This window comes from Penicillium roqueforti (assembly GCF_015533775.1).
Source record: "Penicillium roqueforti strain LCP96 04111 chromosome Unknown scaffold_03, whole genome shotgun sequence".
Classification (NCBI taxonomy): Eukaryota; Fungi; Ascomycota; class Eurotiomycetes; order Eurotiales; family Aspergillaceae; genus Penicillium; species Penicillium roqueforti.
The window spans coordinates 35,684-57,423 of NW_024067567.1; the positions used below are offsets into that span (position 1 = coordinate 35,684).

General features: G+C 49.4%; 9 protein-coding genes across 9 annotated transcripts; 2 read left to right on the forward strand and 7 right to left on the reverse strand.

Annotated features, from left to right (window-relative positions):
- Positions 1-554: 554 nt before the first annotated feature.
- Positions 555-1,634, forward strand: LCP9604111_2437 (uncharacterized protein; the record flags this gene model as incomplete). The annotated part of the gene is made up of 1 exon (XM_039069914.1): positions 555-1,634. One exon carries the CDS (start codon positions 555-557, stop codon positions 1,632-1,634), a length of 1,080 nt encoding a protein of 359 aa, XP_038931189.1.
- Positions 1,635-2,857: 1,223 nt separating this feature from the next.
- LCP9604111_2438 (M20 family metallopeptidase) lies at positions 2,858-4,268 on the reverse strand (the record flags this gene model as incomplete). The annotated part of the gene is made up of 4 exons (XM_039069915.1): positions 2,858-3,081; positions 3,136-3,275; positions 3,330-4,126; positions 4,176-4,268. The coding sequence occupies 4 exons, from the start codon at positions 4,266-4,268 to the stop codon at positions 2,858-2,860; spliced, it is 1,254 nt and encodes a 417-aa protein (XP_038931190.1).
- Positions 4,269-4,547: 279 nt separating this feature from the next.
- On the reverse strand, positions 4,548-5,147 carry LCP9604111_2439 (uncharacterized protein; the record flags this gene model as incomplete). The annotated part of the gene is made up of 1 exon (XM_039069916.1): positions 4,548-5,147. One exon carries the CDS (start codon positions 5,145-5,147, stop codon positions 4,548-4,550), a length of 600 nt encoding a protein of 199 aa, XP_038931191.1.
- Positions 5,148-5,724: 577 nt separating this feature from the next.
- Positions 5,725-6,711, reverse strand: LCP9604111_2440 (uncharacterized protein; the record flags this gene model as incomplete). Its single annotated transcript, XM_039069918.1, has 1 exon — positions 5,725-6,711. One exon carries the CDS (start codon positions 6,709-6,711, stop codon positions 5,725-5,727), a length of 987 nt encoding a protein of 328 aa, XP_038931192.1.
- Positions 6,712-8,594: 1,883 nt separating this feature from the next.
- Positions 8,595-10,398, forward strand: LCP9604111_2441 (GMC family oxidoreductase; the record flags this gene model as incomplete). Its single annotated transcript, XM_039069919.1, has 3 exons — positions 8,595-8,634; positions 8,686-9,396; positions 9,449-10,398. The coding sequence occupies 3 exons, from the start codon at positions 8,595-8,597 to the stop codon at positions 10,396-10,398; spliced, it is 1,701 nt and encodes a 566-aa protein (XP_038931193.1).
- A 1,024-nt stretch (positions 10,399-11,422) lies between these two features.
- Positions 11,423-12,646, reverse strand: LCP9604111_2442 (transcriptional regulator family: bZIP; the record flags this gene model as incomplete). Its single annotated transcript, XM_039069920.1, has 4 exons — positions 11,423-11,917; positions 11,969-12,234; positions 12,416-12,431; positions 12,629-12,646. The coding sequence occupies 4 exons, from the start codon at positions 12,644-12,646 to the stop codon at positions 11,423-11,425; spliced, it is 795 nt and encodes a 264-aa protein (XP_038931194.1).
- Positions 12,647-13,446: 800 nt separating this feature from the next.
- On the reverse strand, positions 13,447-15,868 carry LCP9604111_2443 (anoctamin family protein; the record flags this gene model as incomplete). The annotated part of the gene is made up of 5 exons (XM_039069921.1): positions 13,447-14,703; positions 14,750-15,181; positions 15,232-15,520; positions 15,582-15,735; positions 15,790-15,868. The coding sequence occupies 5 exons, from the start codon at positions 15,866-15,868 to the stop codon at positions 13,447-13,449; spliced, it is 2,211 nt and encodes a 736-aa protein (XP_038931195.1).
- A 394-nt stretch (positions 15,869-16,262) lies between these two features.
- On the reverse strand, positions 16,263-16,841 carry LCP9604111_2444 (GNAT family N-acetyltransferase; the record flags this gene model as incomplete). The annotated part of the gene is made up of 2 exons (XM_039069922.1): positions 16,263-16,747; positions 16,802-16,841. 2 exons carry the CDS (start codon positions 16,839-16,841, stop codon positions 16,263-16,265), a joined length of 525 nt encoding a protein of 174 aa, XP_038931196.1.
- A 332-nt stretch (positions 16,842-17,173) lies between these two features.
- On the reverse strand, positions 17,174-20,788 carry LCP9604111_2445 (putative vesicle-mediated transport protein (Imh1); the record flags this gene model as incomplete). Its single annotated transcript, XM_039069923.1, has 4 exons — positions 17,174-17,216; positions 17,267-20,234; positions 20,288-20,720; positions 20,780-20,788. 4 exons carry the CDS (start codon positions 20,786-20,788, stop codon positions 17,174-17,176), a joined length of 3,453 nt encoding a protein of 1,150 aa, XP_038931197.1.
- Positions 20,789-21,740: the final 952 nt, after the last annotated feature.

Sequence of the window (21,740 nt, forward strand, 5' to 3'; positions counted from 1 at the left end):
GAATGCCTCGATGGGAGGTCTGGGCTCCCATTTCGGTGCGCCACTAGCGAAAGAAATGTGATCAGTGCACGACTTCTGGCTGGGTTTCTTTGTTTGAGATCCCGAGAATCCCTGTTTGGCGCGCCGATAGCCTCTCGACTTTTGTCCCTTCGTTTGCTGTGTCCAATAAGCTCTCCAACCAACATGATTAAGGGGGAGGGAAAACTGGGATCTTCATATCATTGCTACCAATAGCCCATTCAGAATTTCATTGACTGTCTAATGAACCGGAACATCTGCCCCAGATCCCCGTGGGCTAGCATCATAGACTGCATTGGTGCTTTCTCTCTCATTTATGCGAAGGGCATGACTCGCCAGTGACATGATCCACCTTCTACACCAGCAGTCAACCTTATCCCGTCCCACCCCGTGGCCCAGGATGAGGCGCTCGAGGGAAGTCTCCATTATAATGGTGTATGTCAGCTAGATGGGGCATTTGTCCGAGCTGTGACCAATATATATTTTTTCTTTCCCGCCGGCTGATTTATCCACATGGCCAAACCGATTCACACGCTATGGACACCTCAATGAGCAACCTCCCTGTGGAGGTGAGCCTCATTTTAAATACCAACTTGACGATCGTCCAGGTCATAGCTATGTTCTCGATCGGAGCGTGGAACTCGTTGGAAGTTGTGATTTGCATATTCGAAAGGTTCAAAAAGTATCACGGGCTATACTTCTGGAGCATGCAAGTCGCGGCCTGGGGGATATTGTTACATGCCATACCAGCTCAAATTCGCTATACACAACAAGCCTCTGCCATTGCCATGTCAGTCCCTTTTATGGTGGGCTGGATCTGCATGGTGACTGGACAAGCGCTCGTGCTATATTCCAGACTGCACCTCGTCGTGGCCGATATCCGCCATGTACGATGGGTATTATGGATGATCATAACCAATTTCTTCATCCTCCATATTCCCATGGCCGTCCTTTTCGGTCTCAACGTTGGCAATATATCATGCGGCCCCGTATCGGGAATCTACGATCGTTTACAGGCAACCGGATTCGCCATCCAAGATACAATAATCTGTGCCATCTACGTCCGCGAGGCACTCCGAGCGCTCAAGCCCGTCTTCGAATCAAAAGGACCGCAGGGCCGAAGAATCATCTACCGAATACTCTTCGTTAATCTCTTCGGCATCCTGCTCAACGTATTGATCCTCCTCGCCGAGTACAAAGTGCACTACATCGTCATCAGCTTCAAGACAGTCGCCTACAGTATCAAGCTGAAACTCGAATTCCACGCCCTTACGCAGCTCCGCGAGCTGACACGCACTTACCCATGCGCCTTTTGCCAAGGGGCTAATGGCAATGCTCGTCGTTCGACCGACATCAATCTCTTCGACATGCTCGCAAACAGTCCCCCGTCACAGGATACTGAGGCGCAAGCTAGCTCCAGTGCTGGCACTGCTGGGAGAACGGCGAGGTCGGAACAGCATTCAGCGCGCAGCGGAATCTACGATTTTCACGAGGCCATGCGCCAGACAATGTCAACTATGGACATTGTTGAGTCACGGGCAAATGCTCGGCCTCGGCTGCCCTCATCCGATACGCAGTCTTCGATTGAAATGGCATTAATCGAGCGCCCGAAGTAAGAACAGATGTTAATAACTTGTTAGGGACATAATTTTCCATACGTGATGTATACTGCAAGATGAACTTCGACTGGCTATAGTCGAATCATCACTGGGCGGCCAGCTTTTTTCATTTTATACCCCTGTCGCTATAGACATGCTTGTTTTTATTGTTATATGTGTTACTTTCTATTAATGTCTGTGTTTTGAAAAGTTTGTGCGCAGTCATAATGATACATCGAGTCGACGAAAGATTTGCATATTTTTCCAATGAAAGCAGGACAACTTCCCAGAGGAAAAAAAGACCAACAGATCCAACACGTGCACCGGGCTTCTGCATATAGAAAACAGATCATGCAGCTATAACAAAGAGACTCGTCATATCCGTCAAAGCTATGACCGCCTCTTGGATATCTGATAGGGGGAATTATTCGAAAGAGGGGGAAAATAGGGTCGGTGTTCGCCGAGGTCCAGAACATGCACAGAGGAAGGGAATAATAAACAAAAAATGAAATGAAGTGCGAGATAAAGTGACAGTGGACGGACACGAGCGGTTCTCTTTGTTTTCTCAAGCCATCGGAGCGTCCACGGGTTTAGTGAGAGGCAAACGAACCACCGGTATCACATTCGCCAGGCCTGTGGATGTTTAGAATACGAATTATCGGCTAGTCGATGCAGTTCTCTCCTCGCATAGCGATACAGAAATAGAACAGGTACATTATGGGCGAATCGCGTTGGATCCATTTCCGGGGGTTTGGATAGATTCAAAAGAAGTATGGGATCAGCCAAGACTATCGACGGATTAGGGAAGACTCAGCCGGCAGCATCAAGCCCTGTGCCCGTGGCTGATGGCCGACGGTGACCGATCGCAACCGAGATTGCAACACTTCTCACGCCAAAGGAGGATTTTATACACATGCAGTCGGTCTCGGCGTTGGTAAGAGGTTACCGGAATTTCCCCGCGAAGTTGATCCGCGAAGAATAAATCTTCCTCGGCACCCCACTTTCATGGTGTCAAAGTCATGACGGAGGCAATTTGGGGGAACATCCGCTTCCCCCTCAGTGGAGGCCAAGTCCGGCAGTTGTATCCACTGTCGATCGGCACACACTCTATCTGCGACAATTGCCGAATCGTCTTTGTACAAATAGGGTAAGTTGTCAAGGAGCACGGGTCATATCCTTGTACTTGAATTTCGAAAGATCCCACAAGAAATACGAGAGAACGCTAAATGCAAACCTAGTATTTACAATTCCAGACTCTTCTCAAAGTCCGACTTGATGGCAGTGGCGAAACTTGCATCGACCAAGGCTCTACACGCCACCACAGCCATCCCCGCTGCACATTGCAAACTACGCTTGAACCCATCCTCGGATCCGGCTCCGGCGGTAAATTGCGGCGTATGGTTAACTCCATCGGCGTGAATGAAGAATCCACCGTGGAAGCCAGGTACTTCGTATGAAACGTTGCCTAGATTGGAGTGGCTCAGCCTCAGGTCAAACTGTGAGGATCTGGAACACTCACCCATATCGGTTGACCCTCCACTAAGCCCCCCTGCCTGCTGCGCGGCATCGAAGATAGTTTTGTGGCCCATAGCATTCATAGCAGAGACGTAGCTGTCACAGATGGGCTTATTGCTCTTCATGTCCTTGTACGAGGCCTCCCTGACAGATGCGTTAGCGAAGCGTATCAAAATAGACCATCGCCAATTCTCATACCATTCGTATTCCACCGTGCAGCCAGTAGCAATCGCAGCAGCCTCAAAGCATTTCAGCACCCTCTCGGTCAATGGTTTCAATGTCTTCGCAGTCTCCGATCGAATATAGTATTCAACCGTCGCAGAGGCAGGAATAACATTCGGTCTATCACCGCCTCGCGAAATAACCCCATGAATCTTTTGCGTCGGCAAGATCTGCTGTCGCAGCATTGAAATGTTCACATACGCAGACACCACAGCATCTAGCGCATTGATACCCTTCCACGGAGCAGCCGACGCATGCGCCGGCTTGCCCGTGAACGTCACCTTCACCTTGTCGTTTGCAAGATACAGCCCGGTGCAGCAACTCGCGCTTAGAAGATCAGAGGCGCCGGGAAGCACGGGGAATGGATGCACCATGAAGCACGCGTCCACATCTTTGTATGCTCCCGCGTCGATGAGGAGCAGCTTTCCACCACCACCCTCTTCGGCTGGAGTCCCCAGAAGCCGAACCGAATAGCCAATTCCATCGGAGTACAGACTACGCATTGTTTCGCACGTGGCCAGGAAAGCCGCGATCGAACTTGTAGCGATCAGATTGTGTCCGCATGCATGTCCCATGCCGGGAAGGGCATCGTATTCTGCGTTGAAGGCAACGGTACGTCCACCCTGGCCGTGGCTATGGATCACTTCAAATGCCGTTTCAATTCCATACGCTTTTCTGTTAACCTTGTATCCATCCCCGAGTGACTCGAAAAGTTCGCAGATGTTGTCGTGGGCGCTATTCTCTCTGAATGAAAGTTCGGGGTTGGACCAGATCTATAGATCGTTAATAAAGCCTTAATATGCTTGCCTATATCATACACGCCTTCAGATTGATCTCACTGAGCTTGGATTCATACTTATCTAAAGCCCCAGAGACATTGTGGATGATCTCTGCTTGTTTCTGTGCTGCCAACATCTTGTCTTGTTAACTCGTGAAAATTTTTGAATCGTCTACAACTTCCGGCACTGGGCAATGCAACCTTATAAGGCAAAGAGGCAAAAAGCCGCCAGGAAAGGAATCCCTTGCCGAATATGATCTCCAAAGATAAGAAAGACATGGAAGCATTCCAAGTGGGGGCGCGGGGGTTGGTTCAACTTGGGGCTTAGTAGATGATTCCGCAGTGGAGAAGCCAAGCACATCGATCCATGAAATTTCATTACATTTATCCAATCTACGTATACGGAGTACTCCAGCCTAAGATCCGGAATAGCCGGAGCCCGTGAATAGACTCGCAGAATGAGCCTGGAGAGGTCTCTGGTCCAAAAAGATACGCATCTCAACAATCTGCAGATCCGACTCGTCGCGGCCTTCCAAGTCGAGGATGTTGAACTCACGGACTCGAACTGCGAACTGGTCGGGATCCTCCCTGAAGGTTGTTTCCGATGTCGCTTCAAACATAACCGTGCGCTTCATCTGTATGTTCCCTACTAGCGGAGCATAGAGCTGTCCTTTTTGGGCGGCGTCCGCGTTTGGAGCAGTCCTGCTGTACGACGTATTGATGGGGCCTGTGTCACCTCGAAGGTCTATATCCCAGGCGAGATCAACATGGTGGTGGAATTTGGAGGTATGTCGGCTGCGCACTTCGAGGATAGGGACTGCTTGGCTTGCGGTTGTTGGTGGATCGCTGGCGATGAGGATGGGGGCGCTGGATGTGAAGAAAGGGCTGATCACATTTTCGCCGGGGGTTAGGGAGTCTAGTGCTGGTAGGAATCGTTTTAGAAACTTAAGGCCTGGTGAAGCGTTGTCAGGGATGGACTCGTACGGGCCGTGGTAAATCGAGACGGTGGTTTCCATGCTGCATTGACTACAAAGAGACGCTTTTGTCTAAATTTAAAACTTTGCCAACTGGTTTTGGTGTCTGATGAGATGTCATGGCGACGTAATATTTCATTGAAGTAATTACATCATAAGGCTGAAAATCAACAAATCGTGGACGTGGCGTTAAATAATTATTGTTGCCAATATAAATCTGGCACATATAAACAATGCAGGCCTATGGTGGACCTGGAGGAATTTTGGATAGACAGGTATATCGTACATTCAGTAGGAATTGACAGCAAGGCTGTTCGAATCTCGCTGGGATGTAAGGAACGATGGGCATTTGATTGATGCGCCGGAGGTGCGAAAACGGCTCGCTGCGCAAGCGTGATGAAACCAGGGAATTTTAATTCTAATGGGCGGGATCATGGGTTGCTTTCGAAGATTTGTCGAGGTACTTTTCTTGTGAAAAGCAAACGAAGATACCATCACCCACCGCCATACGTAAAAGCAGAAAGGCGGTTGGAGTAAGCAACTACGGCCTGCTCCTGCTTGATTTCGTTTTATTTCGACCATTGGTCTGAGTGGTAGACAATTGATCACTAGTCCAACCTCAAGATGGATGCAGGCTCTTGCCAGTCGACTGGGTAGACGGACGAGTGTCGCGCTCAGAATTGGGCAAGCTCTCCACAGATATTGTATTCCAGCCTCTCCGTCCCCCCGGTCGCAATTCCCGTGGGGCTGCATGGGTGACATCCGTTGTAATCTGGGAAGGATCGACGAAGCCAGGGTATTCTTCGTGTTCGGACGAAGTGGGTTGCGATCGATGATTGTGCACAAGATCGACTAGCTTTCCGAGCACACCGAACTCGAGCTTCAACTTGATGCTGTAAACCATGGCCTTCAAAGTGGTCTGTAACGAGTAAAACCCAATGTATTCCACGAGGAGTAAACAAATATCGAGCAATATAATGACGAAATTGATAGCCAGCAACTCATATAGGATTCTGGACCGGCGCCGGTCCTTGTCTGGCATCATTCTGAGTAGCTTCGCGGTCTCGATGATGTAAATTCCCGAAATGACAATCTCTTGGGCGCAGAACCAGGCCAGTTGCATCCGCTCCATGACATTGTATCCCCGAATAATTGCCGGATTTGCAATGTATGCGGTAGAGTAGGTAAGAATAGTCGTTGGGATCAAGAGAATGATCGCGTCGATGATAATCAGCCAAAGAACAAACCGAAGCACGTTGTTGTTATTGACCACCAAATGAAGGCGAGAGTATAGCACCAGCGATTGACCTGGGACCATGACGTAGAAGCCAATAGTGGAGAGAGTCAACGAGAGCCATAATGGGGCCAGTGAAAAAAACGCGAGGAGATGGCCAACGGCGTGAGGGATCACTCCGAGGACTACCGAGAGCAAAAGCGTCCAAAAGTAGAGTCCGCGATAACGAGTGAAGGTGAAAAATAACAATATGAGCAATTCGATGGCGTTATAGAATGCGATGGAGGTAAAGACAATCATCAATGTCCGCACCGCCAATTTATGGCTACGGTAACCATGCAGGCCGTCGGGGTATTGTGATAGGTCTGTCATGGTCGCCGACTCAACCAGCCTGGGTGGGAGATATATTCAATGTTGGTATTGGAAAGACCAGAAAATGTTTCATGCCCCGCTTGGTGAGAACCCCGGTATAGCCATCATAGTTTTGCTAGTCCGAGCAGACCATTTGCGCCAACGAGGTCAATGCCGAATGAAAGGGATCGAGGGTTTGGGCCTGAGGAGATTGAGATCTGTGGGAGGCTCTGATCGCGATTTCGTTTGCCGAAGAATGGCGGATGTAACTTGGAAGTTTCAAAGAAGTTTCCGATGACGAGGTCGAAGACTCAAGGCGGAAATTGAAGCTAAGCGAACGTCCAGCAATGCCGTTATATTATAATAATGAGAATAGTATGAGTAGACAGGAGGAAAGAAAACTCCAGAGCTATCCCCAGCATAAAGGTTTGCCCCTATGCCAAGCTAAGCCGAGAAAGGGAACCCTTGGAACCGCCACACGTGAACTTTTGGGCTTTTTCGTTCCAATTTTAGTGACTGAGAATTAAATGGGATCTACACAATAGAACTAGACGATCATTTCCGATTTCAAATCTCAGCTTTTGGTCTACTCTCTTTTTCTTCCCCATTGAAATTAACAACCTCAGGTGGCTCGAGTGGCTCGGGTGGCTAGAGTGGCGCCGTCTATATCCGGAGTATGTACAATATACTTTCGCCCTCCATAAGGAACCGACATGTCTCAATTGCCGAGGACGAATCTTCTTTGCGCTAACCTCCGCGACTACTGGAGTGGGGAAGGAGGCTCTCAGCTGCGATTGGTCAGTTTTCTTGCGGAGGATCCAGACCCAAAACAACATGAGGGACCGTGCGCGTCGGTCTACGGTCTCGTGACATTGATGACTTAAACCTGATTTTCCTCGTACTCCGTAACTAGTAATACTCATACTCCATGGTTCAATCGGCATGAAAGGATATTTCGTATGCATAGCGCGCAGAGCGCACAATATGCGTATGCGTCTTCGGCCCGTCAGATCTTCCCGTTGCAGATATAACCGCACGGGCCTATGTTACGCGTCCGATATGACTTGCTTTGTCTGAAGAAACGACTGCTCACTTTCAAGCGAAACCTCCTAGCTTTGGGAAAATCGATATCCTAGTCAATGTGGATCCCCGGCTTGAGTCTTATTGTTTTCTATTTTGGGATATCTTGCGACACTTTATACTATCTTTTAGCAACGTGAAATCGGGCTTGCTGCAGACTTCGCAACAGTGCAAGTGTTGAAAGGTACTGGATTCGAGAATCAATACCATGGATTTGATCCCGGTGATTACCATTCGAGCCATGCTGTGCGACAAAGAGTTTGTTTAAATGCCCTTGGTTAATACCATGTTGCAGCCTTGTTCTGGTGTTACACTAATGAATTAGCCTCAATTTGCTATGCATCCTTCGCCATAGGATCTACATTTACAACCCCTGCAAAATTGACCTGATTAACGAACCTCCTGGACTCAAGGGCCCATTTAGCCGTGTCGTAAATAAACAAATGCAATATCCTGTGAGGATTGCAGTCTCGACGCTAGCCCTCTTAAACCTGGGGGTGTATATTTCCTTGCCCCATCTATTGTTGGGTTCTTCCAAGGTGTACCGAGTACAACCCGTCATGTTGAGTGTGTGGTGTCAGACAAGAAACAGAACAGATATAGCCGCCTTTAGACCAAGACCAATTATTGTGGCCTAGTGGTAATACGCTGTACTATTTTTCACATGTTGGCTTACTGTTAATGCACGCAAAGACGGAATAATGGCATAAACATGCCAGAAAGAAGATATGACATATACTTGACGTGTTGCCACTGACCTCATCTAAATAGGTTCTTCACGATTGCTCTTGACGAATTCTTGACTCTAGAAAGCTACCTTCAACATGGAATCTAAAAACACATACGACTTTGTCATCGTCGGAGGTAATCGTGCACTATACACACCTGCAATCTCTCATGCTCATCATTGAACAGGTGGCCCAGCTGGTTGCACCGTGGCTGCGGGGCTCGCCAAATCAGCCCAAAGACCTAAAGTTCTACTTCTTGAAGCAGGTGGGCGCAATGATGACAAAGCTTTGCGAGTGAATGGAAAGCGTTGGACGACATTGAGGGAACCAAGCATGAACTGGGGGTACAGGACCACACCACAGGAATATTGCAATGGGCACGATGGCGACTATTCCCGTGGAAAGGGTCTGGGAGGTAGCTCGGCAATCAACTTCGGGGTCTTTGCTATAGGCGCGCGGGATGACTACGATGAGTGGGCATCTGAGGTGGATGACGATACCTTCGGATGGAAGGAGATGCATATCCGCTACAAGAATTTGGAGACCTTCGATGGTCGTGTACTTCCAAAAAATCAGAAATATGTCCGTTCGGTTGCTTCCGACCACGGCCACTCGGGTCCCTTGCGCGTCGGGTATGCCCAGGATTGGGAAAGGGACTTGGCACCCACGCTGGATGCATTCGAAGTGGCTGGACACAAGCTCAACTTGGATCACAACTCCGGCAATCCCCTTGGCATGGCTGCAACAATCAATTCTGCTTGGAAGGGAGAGCGTACCACGGCTGTTGATATGTTTGAAAATGTTCCTCATAATCTTGTCGTTGTCACAGACAGCCCAGTACAGCGGGTCTTGTTGGAAGGCAAAAAGGCCGTTGGAGTAGAGGCTCAGGGCACAAAGTGTATATTTTATTCTGAACTCTTACTATGCACTTCGTCTGACATGGATTACAGACTTCGCTTCTCGAGATGTGATTCTTTCTGCAGGCACACTCGACACCCCAAAGATTCTAATGCACTCTGGAATCGGACCGGCTAAAGAGCTTGAGAAGTTCAACATTTCAGTGGTCAACGATCTACCCGCCATTGGCCAGGGTCTCCGAGACCACTACTTGGTTCCTCTGGTTCTTGCCCGTAACCCTGAGACAAATGACCGCAATTCCTTCTTCAAAGATCCCGCCGCCATGGAGGCTGCAATGAAAGAGTGGCTTCACGACAACACCGGCCTATGGAACCGATACTGCTGCCAGATCGGCACCGGCTGGTTTAAATCAGACCGTATCACCGCCTCGCCCGAATTCAAAGCGCTTCCAACATCCGTGCAAGAGTTCCTGAACCGCGAAACCATCCCCCACTACGAGATAGCCACCCACATGCCCCTCCATTGCATGAAGCCCGAAATGTTCAAAGATTACAGCTATAGCTGTCTTGTAGCATTCATGATAAACGAACAATCCCGCGGCGAAGTGCACCTGCAGTCCTCTGACCCAGACGTCCCGCTGCTGTTCGACCCGCGGTTCCTCGGACATCCATACGATCGTCGCGCTTGTATCGAAATTTATCGGCACCTGCTCGATGTCAGTAGACAGGAGTGCTTTGCGAAGGACACTATCTCAACGCTGATGGGGCCTGCGTCTGATTCCGACGAGGACATCCTCGAGTTCTGGAAGAACACGCTCTGTTCCAGCTGGCACATGACTGGCACGGTGAAGATGGGCAAGACTGGTGCCAGTGATGCTGCTGTTGACACGCGTTTCCGTGTTCGGGGCATGGAGAACCTCCGCGTTGCTGATATGAGTGTTGTTCCTGTCCTCACTAATAACCACACCCAGGCTACTGCTTACGTGACTGGTATTACTTGTGCTGATATCCTTATCAAGGAATATGGCCTCGATAAACAGTAAGTGATAGATACTACGGTATTGGTAAGACAAGGTTGTTCAATAATCTGGACTGGCCACGAGAATTCATATCCAACGCAGGGACACAAATAGATAAGCATGACAGTTTTTCGCAGTGAAATATCCAACTAGACTTCTCCCAGACTGAAGGTGTTCGAAGCACTAAAAGTATACAAGTACTACATATCGTATGAGGCCAATGCTGTCATGCTTTTTGCAGTAGATTCACGGATCATGTATAAGTGTATATATAAGTGAACGAATTTACTGGAAGTGAACCGACTTCTTCGCTTGTGAAAACGGACATGTAGCCACACCTCTCGCTTTGATTACCTCAATATCGGATCTCATCTCTCCATAAAGGTGTCACTAAATCTCTAGTCTATGGGTATGGTTATTCACTTCATTCCAAAGAATTAATTTAGACAAGGCCTGAAAACGCCGAAGAATATTAGTATGCTACGGAGTACAGCCCACATAAACCCGATAGCACGGAGCAGCTCAAAAGCCTCAGACCGGACTAAGTTGCCCAGCAAGCTTGACGCTGGGCGACATTGTAAAGTCCTCATAAAAGGAGTGCTATAGAAATCGCCCACGAGGCAGCGAAAGTCCGCGGGGGTAGGTATGGGTATCCGCGTCTTGTGACCATCCATTAAGCAATTAAGCAGATAGATCAAATTGAAGTATGAAACAAATGCGGGAATAATAATAAACTCCCCATCAATCTGCCACAATGAAGGTAACAAATCTCAAAACACCACCCAATCACGTATTCGAAATCAAGAGGATGGAATCACTCGCTGCGCCACACACCGTTACGCAAAGGGGGGACGTGACATAACGGTAAAGTAGAAAGGCACAGGAGATCCAGCAGAACAGGCGAGATAGAAATATGGCAAGTGTCGTCGTCAAGCATAACGTAACACCGAAGCTGAATAAGACAGAAGCAAACAAAAGACACAGACGCGGGTATCGAAAGGTGATCGCAGAACGTAGGCAATCAAGACGCATTAAAACGGCATGGCGATCAGTTGACCATAGGAAGACCGTGCGGAATCTCCTGCTTGTTCACGCCGTCATTTCCGTCCTGGCTATCATCTGTGCGCACCCGCTTATTCTGCTGGAAGCTGTTGTTGTTGAGGAAGGCCGTGTCATCAGGGTGCTTACGCATTCCAAGAGTTGCCGCAGCGATGCGGTTCAGAGAGTTCATGTCATCGGAGACAGAAGAGTGCTGGCCTTGTGCACCCGGGGTGGGCACCGACCCTGGAGGGCTAGAGTTCTGAATTCCGGCAGAAGCAAGCGCCATCTCAGTGGTGCGAGGCTGGCTCAAATCTATGTTGGCAGGCAGCTCGGGGACTTCACCCTGGGCTTCGAGAAGACGCGATTGCAAGTTGATGATATATTCACGCAGCTGGTAGTTCTCGCCCACCAGGGACTTGACCTGCTCCTTGAGGGGGTCGATGTTCTTCACTTCTTCCTCGAGTTTGCGAATGTAGGTTTCCTTGCGCTGGCGGAATGCGCGCTATTCTGATGATTAGCAGAGTACTCTGTGTACGATATCTAAAGGACATACCTGAGCGGCACGGTTCTGGGCAGCACGCTTAGAAGTGGACAGCTCACGCTTCCCATAGCTCTTGGAGCCGCCGTCAGATGGGGGAGAGCCCTGGGGTTGGGTGGGAGTTTGGGGAGCGCCGAGCATGGCACCCGAGATGGCAGGGTCAATGTTTGGCTGGTCGCGCGGGCTAGCATTGTTGGGTTGCAAGTGTTGTTGTTGGCCTGGAGCACCCTGCGGACGACCGCCTAGGTGGTGCTGAGCAGCCAAAAGCTGGTCATGAAGGACTATAAGATCATGTCAGCAATGGGGAACAATCATGTGCGACGCGCAGCCCTAATTTTCCTAGGTGAGATGAAGTAGAAGATCGGGGTAGGGTATTTTCAACCCAGAAAACCGCGAATCCTTGAATCCCCCAAAAGTAATGGCAATTAAACATCAATAAAGCTCTAAACTATAATCACGTACCCTGATCCGCATGGTCCTACAGTCATATGTTAGCATGGACAGTAGCAAATAACAAAACGAAGCACCAAGGTGACGTGGCAAGACTGCAGGGAGACCCGACGCGTCGAAACGTCGTCCCGACATTTTGGTAACGCGACATAAGTGTCTTGTATCCAAAGCATCGAGGAAGTCATATAGATCTGATGACAAACGCGTTCAAGATGACCTGCTTACCTGAGCAGAAGTCTGCATGCTTGGATGCGGCGCTGGCGCCAGTGCAGGTTGCATTGATTAAGCAGAAAGGGGATTCGAGAGGGTATTGGGCAGTGACTTTGCACGGCACTTTAGTTTCCAAAAGAATTGAGAGCAAAGAGAGCTGCTTTGCTGAACACAAAATACAGCTAAAATGAGGTAAGCAGTTACAGATCCGATGCTGTAAGCAAGTTGATGGCGGGCCCTGGAGGAGGAGGAGGATTACTTAAGGATTCTGAGTCAGAGGATTTGGGGCGATCGTCGATTTATGTAAGGAGTTGGTAAGCGAAGATGTCGCATTGAGTAGGCGGTGAGTGAGGCGGTAGCTCCTACCCCAGAGTTTATCTCGACACTTTTTTGCCGCTAAACTGGTTTTGATACCACATGTTGGCTATGATTGGGTTTAACAACAACCTCATGATATGTACTATGTAGCTCGTCACATTCATCCAATTGCATGATCTCGTCGTACCCATGGACATGTCGACGATTCGTTCTACTGCTGACCACATGCCGCCCATATCCGGTATCGGAACGGGTTTACTTGTTTCCGACCAAGTCAACATGACATCATAGTCACCACGTACTCCGACATTTCTGCCTGAGGCACCAGCCACTGGACAATCATTCCATTTAGGACAGCTTAAAAAGTAGATCGAACGTATATCGGTAATTACTATGTACCTGCACATCGCGTACTAAGTTGAACGTATATAGTCTCGTAATCTCGTATCCCACCCCATAACATAGGCCTCTCAAGCCCCTGCATCCACATCCTGACTCTGCCCAACTCCGAAGCACTATTGTTGCTTCTTCGCGCTATCGTTGCTAGGCTGTGCCTGTATGATCCCAGCTCCGATCTTCGCCGACTCCATCCAGCCCCGCTGGTGCAACCAGAAACGGTTGTCCGGGTCGGCGCCATGCGAGGACGCACGCCGAGCATCATCTTCAAGAGACGTGCGTGAGACGTCAGTTGGCTGAACCATATATGTGATATCATCCTCATCGTTTTTCTCGTCCACCTCCGCATTGGTTGTCGACTGAAGGTAGCGTTTGCGCATGAGGTAACGATCAGCCCGCTCTTTGCGGGAATTGGGGGGCTCAATCCTAGCCATACCAGCCCGCACAGCATACCGCACAATAAGATACAGGTGCTCGGAAAAGAAGATTGTCAAAAGCAGGGCCCAGCCTTTGATATCTGTCGGCTCACCATTGGGCCCGTGCTGCGTGTTGCCACTGAACATGTACAGCAGTGCAGCACTGGTGATACTACCGACCCAAGATAGGAATCCCAGACTATCGAGCCAAGGTCCAATCGTGTCCGTCCGCGATGGGACAGGCCTGCGGAACTCCATGCAAATCTTAAAGAAATCGGATCGCAACTCAATCCAGTTGTTCACAAAGAACGAAAGGGGAACAAGCGGCCATGTGGGTGAGAAAAGGGCCAGGTATCCAAATTGAATACACATCTCACGTAGATCATCGGTCACATCGTACTCGGGAAGCTCGACCTCGTTGCGCACACGCGTGAGGAACTGCACTTCATCGACCGGATCATCGAAAGACACGACGGGTCTTTCAGGCGATTCTTTGTCGCCGTTTCCGTTCATCTTACCATTGCGCTCCTTGTTGTACTTTTTGTATTTGCGGAGTGCATGCTGTTTGATATACGGCACAATAGTTTCCATTGCAAAACCAACAATCTGAGCCGTGACAGTGAAGTAGACGACCTGGTTTCGCAGGCGAGCTGGGTCGATTTGGAAATTCGATCGCTTTGAGATGGCATGTTCCTTCGACACGAAAGGCCGAACTGTCAAGCGGAAGACATCGAGGTAGGGGACAATTCGGCTAGCAAAGGGCACGTAAACAAAGGCCGTCAGGAAAATTGGCATGTAAGACGTGATGAAGTTGATAACAAAGACCTTCTGGGTCAATGCAACATCATAGGCGTCACTTGTCTCATGGTTCTCGTAATCATTAAGTTTCGTTGCGATAGACGTCAAGATGGCGCTCATGGTTGGCACAAGCGCTGACACAAGGATGGTTGGGATGAAAATCTGAAGGGTAAGCTTTGGTCACAGGGAATGGGAAGGATCACCATACCAAGTATGTCTTCAAAGGACCATTGTAGAGCTCTGAGATGAAGATCTCAATGGCAAAGCAAGTCGCTATGATAGCACCTAAAGCAATTGCTGCAAGCAAGGCGAACGGGATTTGAAGTAGCTGTCGTTGCATGCGCTTAGTTGCCGGGAAGACACCGCGCATCTCACCGGTACCCTCATCGTAGGCCTCTGTTTCTGCCTTGAACTCTCGTCGCTTGGTCCGAACAGCTGAGACGTTCTTGGTTTGCCATCTGCAGCTCAAATCAACTTCCTGGCGCTTCCAGTATTCCACAAAGATGATACACCAAAGACAATTGACGACAGTATAAATAATCGAATATCCGCCGAGCAGGAACCAACAGGAGAATCCGAAGACTGCTGGGAAAATCAAAAATCGGAAGTAACACTGTAGGAACGAGAAGTAAAATCCAACCTGCCTCATATGTTAGCCAGGCCAAAGAAGAACAACTTCGCTGTACATACACTTTCTCCAAACTTGTTCCGGATCTGATCCAAGTCGTCATCGGAGAGGAAAGTCTTTGAGCTCCAGTCTCGTATCCACTTTTTATTTGTATCGACATCATGAATGGGGAATATAGCAGTGACATTCTTCCAGTCGCCATACTTGGGGGTAATGGCGGCACCGCCCTCTTCCTTGGGAAGTGTAATCATCTGGTGGATCACTCGCAGGCGCTCAGCCTCGGTCTGCGGCTCGGTCGAGTTGGAAGGTGTGGGCTCATCATTGCGAATGCCATATAGCCAGTCGCGTACTCTGTGGATATTCAAAGTCGAGATTAGCACATTGGCATAGAACGACATGCATCATCACTCACCGCGACCGGTAGACCGCCCGTTTCAGCCGGTTTTCCGAAGCTCGAGCAAAGACGAGCAGAGACGACTCATCACCCTGTCGTACCTCGACTTGTAAACCAACTAGGGCCAGTGCTTGGAGCAATTTTTCGAGCTGCTCAATTGCCTGCGATCGGTCTGCAATTGTTAGAATGTGCCCCGCGACACATGCTAGAGCTCTCTTTTACTCACCTACGTCTCCGAAGCTGTAACGGATAACATAGTCCACATGGAAGTTATACTCCTGGGCATTCTCTGGAGTTGACGCCATCGCTGAGGGTGTTGAAGGAAGAAGAGAAAGTGGAACAGGGCAAATCGAGGCGATCTGCGGGTCAATGCCGTCACCTGGCGCTAAAAGGCTTCGCCCCTAGATCTACCTCACAGCCCAACTTGGATGTTATTTGTATTCAATTACATCAATGACGTGAGATTTGGATTCTAATACTTGGATATAAATTTCTTTTTTCGAAAATATGACATTGAGCCATATGTAGCCGTGATCATAGATATTTGCTAAACATGCACGCATAACCAGCCCACTTTTGTTCTCGATCTGCAATGAGCTGCTACAATATAAATAAACCACTCTGATCCGTTCCCAGTGCCTTTCGTAGTATAAAAAAAAGACAACCCAGCCCTATCCCGCCCAGCACCCATGCATCCCTCTACACATCCTCCGCCAAACGAGTCAACGCATCCCCTTCAACCATCATCTTCATCCACTCGTCCATACCGCGCGCACCAACCTGCTCATAGAACCTAATACTAGGCTCGTTCCACGTGAGCACGCTCCACTCCAATCGCCGACCCGATGCCTCCAGCACCTGCTTGGCAAGGTACTTGAGCAACTTGAAGCCGTACCCGTTACCCCGCGCGCTAGGCTGCACATACAGATCCTCGAGGTAGATACCGGGGGCAGATCTCCAGGTTGAGTAGTTGTAAAAGTACAAGGCCATGCCGACGGGGATCGGGTTCGGTGTGTCGGCAGTAGCCGGCGGGGTAATGAGAGCTGTATAGACCGCCCCGCGCCTGGGCGGGGTACCAGGGAAGGAGAGAGTTGCTAGGAGGGATTCTTCGGTAGCTTCAACTTCATGGAGGGCTTTTTCATAGTCGGCTAGTTCACAGATGAATTGGAGGATCAAGGGGACATCTAGTTGATGTTAATTGGGGAGCTACTCAGAAGCTTTGGGGTCAATGCACTTGCCCTCGGGCGTCGCGAGACGAATGGTGGGTTGGTCGGCCATGGCGTTGGAAAGAGGACGAAGATAATCCATGACGAATTACAGAGCTTAGCTGTTTTTTATTTGCTTCTCTCGGACTTTTGTACTTGCTAGTATATGCGCGTCGCTTGTTTTGGCGAAGCTTCGCGATAACCCCAGGATTTTACTATACCGGATTAGGTAATATTACCGAGCTCTTCTAACTAGTTAGATGTTGGATAAGGATATCTCAACGTTGTCTTCATAGGCAAAGGGGTATGGTCTGATAGCGGAAACATATTATTATCTCTACAGAATGATATTGTACAGAGCAGGGGACTCAGATAGCAATCAACGCCCATGGGTATAAACGCCAATTATTTGGACATGATGGCCGACATCCACTTTTGCTCATCGTTTCTATGTTTGTTAGTGACCATTGTAAAGAGAAGGTTCAGTTAAAAACTCACCGATCGAAATGGAGCAGCATTCCTAGAACAGGGATTAGCTGCTTCTGATAGTTCTTGTCCCTCTGTTCCAAAAATTGGAGAAGGACATTCTTCAAGTACATGTAGTCAATAGATGCATTACTGGGTGGTCCAAGAGGAGTCTCGCTTCTGCCAGGAGATACGACGGCCCGACGAGAGCCTGAATCCGTAGATGATCGCGAGGATGGTCGACCGGACGGGGAGCCACGTAGGCGGACGTCCTCTCCTAGCGTCTTGTGGGATCTTCGGAGCTTCTCCAGTCGGCTGTTTGTCTCTTCCACTGAACGACGAAGCTCTGCCTTGTCCTTTTCGAGGTCGCGAACTTGCTTCTCACTTTCGTCGAGAGCATCGCGTAGACCGGCCATGGCCTGTCGAATCTCTGCCACTTCCTGTGATGACTTCTCAGATACTGACTCGAGCTCGTCACGACGGCGGCGCCAGTCCTTTTGGGATTGTTCAAGCTCCTCCTTGTCCTGTTCCACCGTGCGCAGGGCGCGCTCGGCTTCACGGACCTTAGCCTTGAGTTCTTCCATCTCGCGAGCACGGCGTCGACCTTGGGTGCTGGCTTCATCTTCGGCACGGTCTCGCTCTTCGACAGCAGCCTCCATGCGTTCCTTGAAGTCTCGCACCTTAGCCTCTGAACGACCCTCGATATCATTGAGCAGACGGCGCATGGTCTCGCCTTCGCGGGTTCGTTCGCTCAGCAGACGGTGGGCGTCGGCCAATTCTTCATCCAAGCTCTCGCATCGCTCACGAGCCTCCTTCATTTGCATTGCAACTTCCGTCGTCTGATCACGCATACTGTTCATCAAGCTCTGGGCACTAGTGTACTGAGCTGTCTTTAGCTGGATCTCTTCTCGGAGGCTTCCGAGCTCCTTATTCAGCTGAGATATATGTTCATCCATCTCCCGCATCTTGGCGCGAGTATTCTTCAAACCGTCCTGGGTCTTGGAGAGTTCGGCAGCAGTTCTGTCTCTGGCATTGATGGCATCTTGCTTTTTGCCCTCAGCAGAGCGTAGATTGGATTGGACAACAGTAAGATACTCCTCCGCCTTCAATCGGCTGTCGGTCTCCTGTCGGATCTTCTTAGTGAGGGTGCCCACTTCTGCGTCACGCTCTGAGATTCTCGACTTAAATGTCTTCAGCTCAGCGCACAGATCCTCATGCTTGCCTTCGAGGACCTTCAGGTCGGAATTCTTGCTGGCGAGGGTCTCCTTTAGGGTCTTCAACTCCGAAGACTCAGCACGTAGGCTGCGCAGCTCGGGCTGAACCTTCTGAAGAGTTTCACGGAGGTCTGTAAGGTCTTTGAACCGAGTAGCAGCCAGCTGCTGAGCGGCAGAAAGATCGGTCTCCAAGGTAACAGAGCGGACCTTGAGGTTATCGAATTCCTCTTTGAGTGAAGTATGCACCTTCGCCGAATCAGCTGAGGTCGAAGCGTTGCTGGTGCGGAGTTCCGCCAATTCTTTCTCGAGCTTGCTGATGGTTTCTTGAAGAGAGGTCCTTTCTTCTGAAAGATCCTTGATCTTGTCCTTCGCTGCCACATGCCCCTGGCCGATATTGATAAGGTCATCGCGCAGGGACTCAATTTCTTCCTTCAGATTGTCCTCGCTTTTTAGCTTGGAACTGAGACGGTCGATAGCGGCCTCCTTTTCGGATAATTGCAGGGTGAGAGATTCGATCTTTTGCTTGAGTTCATCCAGCTCTTTGGTAGCTGTGGAAGGCGCCTCTGGGGGCGGTTGCTCTGCAGGGGCTGCATCAGTCGACTTAGAAGGTTCATCTGCTTTACCACCCTTCTTCTTCTTCTTATTGTTCTTCTTCTTTCCTCCACTGCTGCCACCACCAGTAGCTTGAGCAGGTTGTGTCTCTCCTTCGGTAGTGACAGGAGCAGAGACAGGAGCAAAGACAGTAGAATTGGGCTCTTCCTTGACCGGCACCAGGGTCTTGATAACCTCATTGAAGTCGGCCAACTCTCCAACGAAAACCTTCTCCTTGGTAGATACCCACGCCTTGTTCTCTTTCAAGTTCTCATCCACAAGATCAAAAATGTCTTGTAGTTTGGCAGAATGTTCGCACCTCTCGTCGATCTCAGTCTTCAATTGTAACACGGTAGATTCGGTATCTTTAAGCTGAGATCGGAGACTGTCAACTAAGCCCTGGAGCACAACGAGCTTTTTCTCGTCGGATTTCTTTTCCTCTTTGGTCGTCTCCAACTCAGCAGCGAGGGTCGAATCAGACTCAGTTCTTTCGGAGGCTTGTTTCTGGAGCTTGTCGATTTCCTCGCTCTTCTCCTTGAGCTGCGACTTGAACTTCTCGACCTCCAATGTGGTTGATTTGAGAGAGGATTCCGCAGTTGCTAGCTTCGCCTTGAGGTCATCGACATCGGCCTTCTTAGAGGTTTGTAGAGTCTTGATCTCAGCATCTAGATTGTCCTTGGTTTCCCGCAGCTCGACGAGCTCGCGGGTGGCTGTCTCCAAATTCTGCACCATACCTTCGGTCGACTCGCGGGTGACAGACATATCGCGCTTGAGCTTTTCGACCTCGGTTTTGAGGTTCTCAACCTCTTCTTTCTTCTCCTTAAGTTCGCCTTCCAATCGGGGAACTTCATTATCAAACGAAAAGAACTCTTCACTAGCTTGTTCCCGTGTTCCGTCTGTCCCTATGGGTGTCTCCGTCTGGGGTTTCTCCTTTTTGAGGCCAGTAAGCTCATCCAAAGCCTCCTTGGTAGCCTGCTGCGCTTCTTCAAACTTCTTCCTGAAGTCTTCTCTTTCTTCGGTGACGCGCTTCAGCTCATCCATGACCATATCGCTTTTCAGGGTTGATTGGTTGAGGTATTCCGTGAAAGCTTTGGGTTCGCCAATCGAGGTGAGGGGGGTGTTCTCGCGCAAAGCAGCTTCGAAGGGTTCAATGGATAGGACTCGCGAGTGGGCGGTACGGTAAGCCTTGAGCAATTCTAATACGTTCAGTTAGTCGTGTGCCCTGTAGTCTAGTCAGGCAGATACATACCATGGTATCGGGACTCCAGCTTATCAAGTCGCCGCAATTTCGCGCGAACATCAGGTGGAAGCACAGCAGGTGCCTCCTTGGTCTCCGTCTCTCCTGTCTCTTTCTCGGGCGTCTCCGCCGGTTTGCCTTCGGCCATTTGGCTCTCTCCCTCGTTAGGGGCGCTTACTTCCGAAGCAGGCTCTGGTGTATCTGCTCGGGGAGTACCGGACCTGATGGATTCATCGTCACCGATGGTGAATTCAGCTTCGAACTCCTTGGGGTCGGGCCCTCGAACGGGGGTACCGGTGTTGCGTCTAGGACGGGCGCGCCGACTCGGGGACTGGTTACGTCCGGGCGGACGGCGAGCGGAATTGGAGCGTTCGATGTTATCTTGGGCGGACTTTTGACGTGCTTGTTCCTCTGCAATGCGAGAGTCGATGGCGTCGCGGAGGCGCTGTGACGGTGTTAGTGAGAACACAAGGCGCACACATCATCGAAAGGGCGAATAGGTACCTGAAACATTGCCGCGGTTCTGAGAACCCAGACGACAACAGAATCTAGAAACGCAAGACCACTGGCAAGGGTGTTTACCAAAAACAAGAAGAATAGCAATCCGCAAAAGGAAGTGAGGGGGAGCATTGGTTTCCAAGGTTGGAAGCGTAGCCAAGGCGGAAACTTGCCATGTGGAAGGTCAACTTGGGCTGTCTTTACTTTTTTTGCCATGTTGGAGACTTGAATTCATGAAGATTAGTATATTTTTTTATTAATCTATGTATTTTTATTCGCAGTCGAACTAAGCCCAATGCTTTTTATTTAGCTTGTTCTTATTTCTAGTTGTATCGGGGGTTTGAGACTGTAACGTTGCATATATATTTGCTGTACAGCTTGCGTGAAAGGGCTATGTAGAACACACCAATGGGATCTACAACTTCTCTAATTTATACATCCAAAGTAAATCTTTATGTTTCAGATCTGCTCGCATTCCAAGTATCAACATATATCAAATTGAAGTTGTGTTGTTACCTGCGTGTGTAAGGCCTGATGTTGTAAACAATTACATCACTGTGGATTGGCCTGTTATAACCGGGATATTTTGGAATCATAGGATCATAGGATCATAAAATAATAACATTAGAATATTAATTGGAACAGAATAGGCTAACAGAATATTATCATGAGTTGAAATCATAAACTGATACAAATGCGAATCTCACATTCCGCCTTTAAACGTAAAGCAGGTGACTTGGGAACTAGGAACCTCCCTCTCCCCTCCCATCCATATCCCACCTACCACTTCACTCCGTATAAAGTACGATGCTTCCAATCTTCTGGCCTAATGGGCCCACGGTTGGGTTCAACTCCGAATTGGTCTAGGTCAATCTGAGTTAGTCTCGACCTCAAACCTGCCCAGGTGGAACACAAAGCGGAGCTCTCCAATCTTGCATGTGTTTAACATGGCTGGCCTGGCCCCGTC